Raw genomic sequence first — 9265 nt, 5'->3', positions numbered from 1 at the left:
AGGTGGATTCCCTTCCTCCTCAATTCCTTCACTGAATGAAACTTGCCGGCCCTATCTGCCTCCCTCGAATTCGGATTGCGAACTCACGGCGGACCCGAGGAGAGCTCAGGAGTTCTTTTCAACTTCTAGCCATGCACTTTGGTGTTGGGGGTAGGAGTCGGAGATGCAGAGATGGGTCGCATCTTCTCCTGCCGTCTATTTCTCCCGTCGGCCTGAATGCAAGTCTGGGGATGGGTGTATTGCCCACGAGGGGGCAGGGTTTCCCTTGGGGCTCCTAGGAGCTTGGCTCTCCCGCCTCTGCCTTTCTGGGCCCGCGCAGGGTGACGGGTGGGGGACCCGGGCTCCAGGGAGCTGAGCACAAAGCCGGGAGCTAAGAGGCAGTGCAGCGGCTCCAGGCGAGTCCGCGGAGATGGCAGCCGCTGTCCAGCGCCTGCCTGGTGTCTCATTTGTCCTTTTAAAGACGGGAAGGACGGAGCTGGTGCAGCGTGACGCTCCCTCCTTCCCTTCCACTGCAGAAGTCAGGGCTTTTTCTGAAGGTTACAGACCGAGCTCCGACTCAGATCGTACCCGAAGGTGGGTGGACCTGCGGAGGAGTAGCGGAGGCGGGGCAAGGGCGATGAACAGTCAGTTCTCCCGGCCTGGGAGGCATCAGAGGGCGTAGAGGGACGGGAAACTGAGAATCCTCTGATCAGCTCTGGATCCTGACTCGCGACAATAGAGACAAAGGGGCATCAGGTGGGTGACAGCGGACATCTTAAATGGCCCGTTCAAATCGTCAGAGCCGCAGGCGGCCGAGGGGACCCAATTTTATCCCGCTTGCGCTTCCACACTTGTTGGATGGCTGCAGAAGCAGGCGGTGCGAGGTCACCTCTGTCGCAGGCACGCGCTCAGGGGTGCTCTGCACACACAGGCGAGCACACGCATTCATCAAAGCTCTCACAAGACACAGATACAGCCTCCCACCCCCAACCCCGCACATCTTCGTGTAGGCGCTCTCTCTCACACAAGCACACACTGACCCACGCAGTGGCAGCGGGCAGGGAGAAATGGCCACTGTGCGTAGGCATTCTCCCCGTTCTTTCCTATGCTCCCATCGCACCTGGAGAAATCATTCCAAATGAGGCCTCTGCCTTGGTGGGAGAGATCAAGAGCCTCCCATCGTGGCTTCTCTCCCACTGAGAGTGGCCTAGCCTTCCTGAGCTCCCAGATTCCATCTGGAGAGTCTGACCATGATCCATACCAATGTACCCAGGACTGGCGCTCCTGGAAGCAACAGGAGGGCTGCCCTTGCAGTAGGATCTGCATAAAAAAGGACAGGGTCCTCTGGGTAATTTAAGCAAACACATTCTCAAACAGGCTGCTCAAGAAAAGGGGAGGCTGGGACATAAACGGCTCTGCCTGGTGAATCTAAACAGCCAGATCTCTTCACTGTGGCTGTGTAAACCCCACCTTGGACTTGAGGGGGGTTCTCCAGGGTGAGAGGTGCCTGGGATGCTAGGTTGGCAAACCCTGGGAAATACACAACGGCCCTGCTGACTTCCTTTGTAGCTCTCTTCACAGCCGGCAGTCATACTGTGGACTTCAGAGTCCCAATCTATTGCCTGTCTCTCCTCTGCTAGACTGTAAGCTCCAGGAGGGCAGGGCTGAGTTTGGCAGCCTGCACGGTCCCAGACCTGGTGGGCTGTCTATAAATATTTGTTGAACAACTCTGTAGGGCTTTTGTACATAAGCAAAACCTTTTCTTCCTCTTTATTTTAGGATTGGAGTTCGAGAGCGTCCACCAAATTCTCAGATGGATCCAACCCCCGGGGAAAGATCTGGGCGGGGGGAAGCCTAGTCCTGGCGGCTGGGGAGCCAAGGCCACACCGAAACCGTGGGCGCACCACCACGTGCTCCTTTGCCTGAGTCCCCCAAGTACTCAGAAAGCCTCCCCTTGGTGCTGAGCACCCCTCACTCTCCCCGGAGCTCTCCAGGGACTCTTTAACTACAACTGCTTCTCCATCCCCACTTGCTTCACGGGGTGGGCCAGGGCTGGTTCCCTCGCCACCCAGCGCCAGGATTCCCGCGGGTGCGAAAATGCAGAACTGAGACAGGGCCGCGAGCGCCTTTGTTTCTTCTTTATTTGCGGATATAATTATGCACCGCACTCTAAATTAGAGAAAGATTTTTTTTTCTGATATACATTTCATCTTATTCACCACGAGCACACCACACGCACAGCAGAACAGTTCCACAACCTGATAAATTGCACAAGATGAGTTTGGATTCCTGAAAACCGGCAAGCAAGTCGGCCCCGCCGGGGCTTCTCGCTTCCCCGCTTCGGCGAAGGAAATCGCCCACCCGAAACGGATTTCCCGGCCAGCCTTTCCCGCTGAAGGGTTGAAATGTCTCCGGAATGGGAATCGTTCTTGCTGGAAATGGCTAGACTCTGCAGATTCCAAGCACTGATGGCTGTGAAATGTGCCCGCAAGGTCAAGTTTCTGCGCCTGCGAGTTGTGCCCCCTCTCCCTCCCTTCCCCCCCCCCTCGGTGACAGGGACCGAAGTGTCGGGGCCCCTCCTGGAAGGACAGAAAACCCTGCCCACAGATGCGCCGCCGCCTCCCCCGAAACCAGGGTGTTGTGGAAAAGAAAGGACAACAGAAACGCAGACGCAATGGATTGTGGATCCCTATCCCCTCCCGCCCCCAACCCCCAAAATCAGAAACGGGGAGCCAGAGATGTTTAAAGCTTGGCTTCCCAAGCGCGGCTGCAGGGCGCACGGGTTTGTTGGGGGAGGGGTGGGTGGGCAGCGGGGAGAGCGCGGGAGGGTGGCCGGGGCTGGCCCTAGTGCCCTAGTCCTCCGCGTTGGTTCGGTAGGCCTCAATGAGGCCCTCCAGCGAGTGCACGAAGCCGGACACGCTGCAGATGCCGCCGATGACGAAGATGGCGACGTCGAAGAAGACCTGGTGCCACAGCAGCTTGCGCCAGAGCAGGCGCAGGTGGAAGAGGCTGGGCAGGAGGAAGCAGAGGCCGGCGCCCGTGAGGCTGCCGGTGAGGCCCATAAGCAACGCGAAGTGCGGCACGTAGATGGCCATGAGCAGCGTGAAGACGACCAGCGCGCAGCGCAGCGTCAGGCCCCACGACTTGAGGCGCCCGTCGCCGCCATAGCAGGCGGGAAAGAAGGCGCGGCTGCCTTCCTGGAAGAGCGACTTCTCCAGCACCTCGACAGCAGCGAAGAAGGGCAACGGGTAGGACAACAGGGCCTTGGCCACCAGGAAGATGTTGACCACGGCGCGGATGGAACCGGGCAGGTTATCCGTGATGACCTCCTTGGTCTCATCGGCCCAGGTGAGGTAGGCGACGAGCGCGAAGAGGCCTTTGAGCACGCAGGCGGCGATGTGCGTCCAGTTCATCATGCAGTGGAACTCGCTGGGCTGCTGCATGTTGCCCTCCAGCGAAGGCAGGAAGATCTGCGACGTGTAGCTGAACACGATGATGCCAATGGAGATGGGAAACTTCTTGACGTCGATATAGAACTTGACCTTCTCCCAGGCCCAATCGCGCGCCCTTGATAAGCAGTAGGCAATGACCAGAATGTTGATGACGAAGTGGGCCAAAGTGCACAGCAGGCTGAACCTGGACACGGCCTTGAGGTTCTTAAGGAAGGCGCAGGGCAGCAGCGCCGCCGTGGCGATGATGGACCAGGACTTCTGCGACACGGGCAGCCCTGGGAAGCTGTTGTACATGAGGTTGCCGCTCACCACCACGTACAGGATGCAAGTCATCACCAGCTCGATGATCTGCGCCACGTTCACTACGCGGCCGCCCAGCGTGGGGAAGCGCGGAGCGCAGCAAGCGTTGGCGATGGCCACATACGAGTCCCGCACGCGTACCACCTCGCCGTCTTCGTTCTCCTCGTACAGGCATGCGATGAGGATCTTGCCAGTGTAGCAGCACACCACGGCGGCGAAGATGATGAGGAACAATCCCAGGTAGCCGCCGTGCAGGATGGCGTAGGGCAGGCCCAGCACGAACATGCCCTGCGGAACGAAAAGACAACCAGACCCGGGAGCTCAGTGGATGCTGTATCGGAATACGGGGTCTGGGAGAGTGACTTAAGGGTATAGCCGGAAGGGGGCGCTAAGTGTGAACTGGGCCTAAGCCACTGGGAGGAGAGGGTAAGGATAGGCTGGAGTGGAGGTGTAGAGCGGTCTAATGGGGAGCCTGGGTATTGAGTCAGAGGTGGAGAAGGGGGTGTTTAAGGATGGAACTGAGAAGGAGAGGTGTGCTTAATGGCTGGGAGGTAGGGAGGGGGCTGAGTAAGGGGTCAAGCCGCAAAGAGGGAAGGGGTACGAGGAGATACCTGGGGGTGGTTCGGAAAAAGATGAGGAGGGGCTGGAGGGGGTTGACCGGAAAAGGATGAGGAGAAAGGTAGAGAGCTGGGCCTGAGCCACTAGGAAAAGGGGATGCAGAGTCTAAGGTGGGGCTGGAATGGGGTGCAAGGAAGCCAATGAGGGGAACGCAGGTGCCTAAGGGTCGAACTGGAGAGGGAAACCGTTGAAAGCGGCAGCGGGAGAGAAAGGAGACGGGGTAGGGAGGAAGGGGGGCTGAGCGTGGGGCAAGTGGCAGGGAGGCAAGACCAGTGGGAACGTGGGGTTTGCTAGCGAAGGGCTTTGGGTGGGGTGAGGCCAGAGGCGTGGGGACGGGGAGAAAGGGTTGGGCAGTCTTAGGGCCAGGCCAAAACTGGGGCGGAGAGACCGATCCCTAAGGAAGGGGACTAAGTGGTAGAGGCGAGCAGGATTAGGGGCCTACGGGGAAAGTGCAAGCGCTTTGTGAACGGCGAACCCAAGCGAGAGTCAATACCCAGAACCTGCGGGAACGGGCGGGCAGAGCTGTGGAAGAAGGATTTAGAATCCACGTAGGGAAGCAAAGCTAACGAAATCCAGGGTTCCCGAGGCTTGCAGGCCTCCAGCCTTCCACCCTGGCCTCCATCAAGGCCTACGGAACGGGGTCTTTAAAGATGCCCCAGGTGAAGTCGGGGGCGGCAACCGAAGCTGGTGCGTGCCCCCGGTCCCTGGTTGCGCTTGGCCGTCCGGCCCGGCCCTGGAGCGGAAGGCGCCTCGGGTCGGGTCACTTACTGAGCAGGGCCCCGAGGAGCCCCGCGGAGCCCGGGTCCCGGGACAACCCCATCTCGGCCTCCAGCTCCCGGGAAACCCACGTTCTGCGCCCCAACGACCTGTACGCTCCGGGGACGCCGAGGGTGGGAGGTGGGAGGCAAGCCGCAGGGCCCGGGGACGCGTGGGGCGGAGGCCCTCTCTGCCCCTCGAGCTGCGGCCTGCTCGCCTTCTCCAGCTCCCGGGGTCGTTGTGCAGGTTCCAAACCCGCTCCCGGCGGAGTCCGGCGCCGCCTGGTGGGGACTGAGGGTTGAGAGTAGGGGTGACGGGGTGGCGGGCCTGGAGACCAGAGGCGGTTCAGAGCATCTGGAGGCGGCTTCTCCAGGGTCACACGCGGAGGAGCTTTTTGCGGTGTAGCCGGGATTTCGAGCGAGAGGGGTGTCTGTGCGCAGGTAGCGCTGAGGTACCAGGGACCATAATGTGCTTGTGTGGTCATACATATATGTGTGTGTGTGTGTGCATGTTTATGTATACCTGTTTGTCCCCGACAGGGCTGCACCTGAGAGCGGGTGGATCCTGTATGCATGAGTTTCTGTATGTGTGCATGTGTTATGTTCAGACGGGTTTATGTGTGTGCCCTTGGTATGTACAGGTATGTGTTTCTGTGTGGGGGAGGTGTAGGGGTGTATGAAGGTGCATTTGAGGATAATTCTGTGGTCTATATATAGGTGTATGTTGTGTGCACCTGTGACCAGCGTTTCTTCGGGGGAGGGGGGCTGTGGGCATGTGTGCCTGACTATGTGCATGCGCGCTATGCGTGTGTGTCTTGTGTGTCGGGGGAGGAGACTCCCAGCTCAGATCTTTCCCCCTCTCCTTTTCTGCCGAAAATGCAGCTGTGAATCCATTCCGGAGTCCCAGGCCATACTGTTCCCTCCAATCCTGATTTTCTTTCTCCCTCACCCCTCCCCACTCCCCCTCCTCCTGTTTTCCTCGCTTCGGCAGGGTCTCCGGGAAAGCGTCTCTAACCGAACCTCAGCCTAGCTGTCCGGCGGCCGGGGATGCGGGAGGGGGCCGGATGGGGGGTGGGGAGACACCACCTGGGGACGTAGATCCCCGCGCAGGGCTGGAAGGGATGGGGGCAGGCGAGATTCCTGGTACAGGAAGGGGTCTTGAGGCTGAGATCTCCAGGGGACTCTACTGCGAGTAGAGCCTGGTGCGCAGATCTGGGGGGGGTGGGGCGGGGAGAGAGGCAGAGCTGGGAATCCCGCGCTCACCTGGATAGCGTTGGTCACGTTCCAGCCCGCCTCCCACGCCGTGATCTTGGGCTTGTCGTGGCCCCCGAACTCGCCACCAGCTCCCAGGGACTGGTCCTTGGAGCCCGAGGGCGGCAGGGGCGCGCCACCGCCTCGCTGGTAATGGATGTCTCCTTCGACGGGCGGTTCAGCGCCCTCGTCCCCGCAGGGCTCGCCCTCGGTTTTCAGGATGTCCATCTGCAGGCCCTGACGGTGCTCAAAGTCGAGGTCGTCGCAGTGCGCGAAGCCCACCGCCTCCTCGTCGGTGGCAGCCTGAAAACCCATCCTGGCGAACATGCCGCTCACCTTGGCCTGGGACTTGTTGGATACGGACGTGGCCACGTTGGACAGCTTGCTGCGGAGCAGGGTGGCCATGGCGGCAGCGGGGCCCGAGAAAAGAACAGAAGGGGCTGGGGACGCGGGGGACGCACGGCAAGGCGGTGAGGGCCACGGGGGCGCGAGACCGCTATCTTCGCTCGCTTTCCCCGCGGCGCCCCGCGGCGCTCTGGCTCATGACCCCCTCGGCTGGCGTCTGAGGCTCGCTCAAGGCCGACCCGGAGGGCGGGCAGCGGGGCTGGCGGAGCGGCGGTGGCGAGTGCACTGCGGAGCTGCAGCGGGGCGCGGGCTGGGCTGCGGAGGGCGGCGGTGGCGGCGGCGGCGGCGGCGGCGTCAGAGCATCTACGCGAAGCTGGCGCGGCGCCCCCAACCGCGCGCAGCCCAAAGCGCTCCCGCCCCTCAGAATCTGGCGGGGGCGGAGGGGCTGGGGAGGGAGAAACTCCGGGAGGTAAAAGGAGTGAGGAGAGGGCAAGGAGAAGAGAAAGGGGGCACCAAGGGACTCCGGAGAACCGAGATGGGGACAGGAGAAGGGCGCCCACGGAAGGGAGCAGGAGGGAGCGCGTGAAGGAGGGGTGTGGAGGGCGGGGTGGGGGCTGGAGTGCTGCATTTCTGGAGGAGGTGCTAAACTCCGATCCTGGCCCTTCCCACCTCGCCGCCGCAGGGAGGGAGGGGGCCCGAGCGGGCAGATCCTCTTGGTCCCCTGTCCCTGGCTACCCCCTCCAGAGTTCGCGAGCCTTTCAGCCCCAGATCCTCTGGCCAAGGACTGGTCTAGACGCCCAGAAAGGCAGCAGGACAGTTACCTGTCTCCGGCGGCCCAGGCCGTCTGGGCATCGCTCTGTCTCCCTGGCACCCATCAGCAGCACTTCAACCTGGTCGCGAGCCCCCCTTGAAGGCAGAAGTGATCGGCAGAAGTGGAGGAACGCTCTCAAGAAGGCTTAGCCCCGGCCTCGGTCACTGGGGCTGTCTCCTCCCGTCCAGGGACGACGAGATGGAAGTGATTCTGCGGGTTGTTCGCCACCAACCATTCTCCAAACGTGTGCATAATGAGGGCGAGAGGTTGGCTGTTCGCTTTCTTTTCCTTTGGGGGTCTGGAAGGAGGAAGGACTGAAGGCACCTGTCAACAGCCTCGAGGCGGGTCTGCGAGTGCCCGCGCCGCGGAGGGGCGCAGCTGGTGCCTGGCACAGGGGAAGGAAGGGCTTGCGGCGGGCCCAGGGTGGGGAGGCGCGCTGTGCGCCCCGGCCCTGCTAGCCCGGCAGCTGCCGGGGGCTGTACAAACCTAGGCTGTTTCTGTTGAGTGGGTTGCGTGTAGCTCGAGAGCAGGAGAAAGACCCAGAGACAAAGACCGACACTGTACCAGGTATCGCTACGGGCTGGAGCTGAGCAGACTCCGGGGGTGAGATTTGGTAACCGTGTTTATTCTGTAAGTGCACAGTTCTGCGCGCATTTGAGCCTGTGTGTGCGCAGAGCTTGTGTGCTGGGTTGTATGTGTATATGTATGAATGGGTTGCTTGCGGTTTTGCCTCTCGGGGTCCTTTTGTAGTTGTGTCTCCGTGTGGGTCCACGGCTCGGTGTGTTCCCAGCTGGGCTCCTGCCCCGGGCTCTTAGGCACTAAACAGCAGCGTCGGCGACCTGGCCGTCCCAGCCTAGGTACAGGAGGACTAGTGGCTGTGACTGGGGGCGGGATGGGGAGAATCTGAAGGAAACAAAAAGAAAGGGGCTCCCAGTGACCCCCTTCCCAAGACCCAGTCTCTCTGAGAACCCCAGTCTCCTCCTCCCCTGCTGTATTTCTAGATTAGCTCAGGTCAGCGCACAAGTAGGACGGCCTGAGGGCTTTGACCATCTCGTTGGAGCTGCCAGGAGAAGACAGGCTTCCCCTCTACCTCCTAACCCTCCCTGCCCACACCCCCAGCACCTCACGGTCTCTGAGAATCTCCTCTCCGGATACAGAACCTCTACCACATTGGGCAGAGATGCTAGTAATCGCTCCAAGGTACCCCCCTTAAATTCCCCCAAAAGCCTGCCTGGCAGAAAACAGAAACCCTCTGCCCTAGAGTGAAGCAGTCCCCACCACCACTATGACAAGAAAACTTCTCCATAGAGCCTTCTCCCAGACACGGACCCTCCAAATCATGATAGGACTCAGAACAAAGACAAGACAGAGATCCTTCCCCAAAACACAGAGATTCACTCCTCCAAAGAGGCTTTGAAAAAAACAAACAAAAAAAATTAACTGATCTCCCAACCCAGAGATTTGCCCTAGAGACAGACCCTCCCCACCACAAACCCCAGATGCTAGGGAAAGAGAGCCTTTTCCCTACAGATTTCTATAGACAAAGATCTCTATCTCCTAATTCTCATCCCTCCCCTTCTATTCTTGGTGAAATTCTTTAGTTGCACAGGAGATAATCTGGGCAGAGACAAGAGTTCCTTAGGGCTCCCTTCCACCCCGTACATACCCAGACCTGAAGATGGTCATTGATGCCTTCTTTGACAAGTGAATCAATAACACATATGTATCAGTTGGTCATTGCCAATTTGTGTGTG

General features: G+C 60.1%; 1 protein-coding gene across 2 annotated transcripts; it reads right to left on the bottom strand.

Annotated features, from left to right (window-relative positions):
• Nucleotides 1-2102: 2102 nt before the first annotated feature.
• On the bottom strand, nt 2103-8162 carry SLC32A1 (solute carrier family 32 member 1). Of its 2 annotated transcripts, XM_060285168.1 has the most exons (3): nt 7522-8162; nt 6368-6740; nt 2103-4019 (listed from the first exon to the last, which is right to left on the bottom strand). In XM_060285168.1, exons 2-3 carry the CDS (start codon nt 6680-6682, stop codon nt 2832-2834), a joined length of 1503 nt encoding a protein of 500 aa, XP_060141151.1. In that variant the 5' UTR covers nt 6683-6740; nt 7522-8162; the 3' UTR covers nt 2103-2831. The 2 variants fall into 2 exon arrangements, with proteins under 2 accessions (XP_060141151.1, XP_030686442.1); XM_030830582.3 differs by lacking the exon at nt 7522-8162 and having other exon boundaries at nt 6368-7312.
• Nucleotides 8163-9265: the final 1103 nt, after the last annotated feature.

The sequence above is a fragment of the Globicephala melas genome, chromosome 15 (genome assembly GCF_963455315.2).
Source record: "Globicephala melas chromosome 15, mGloMel1.2, whole genome shotgun sequence".
In the NCBI taxonomy this organism is placed as follows: Eukaryota; Metazoa; Chordata; class Mammalia; order Artiodactyla; family Delphinidae; genus Globicephala; species Globicephala melas.
The sequence above is the reverse complement of the archived record's forward strand: the minus strand, read 5'-3'. Positions and strand labels throughout refer to the sequence as shown.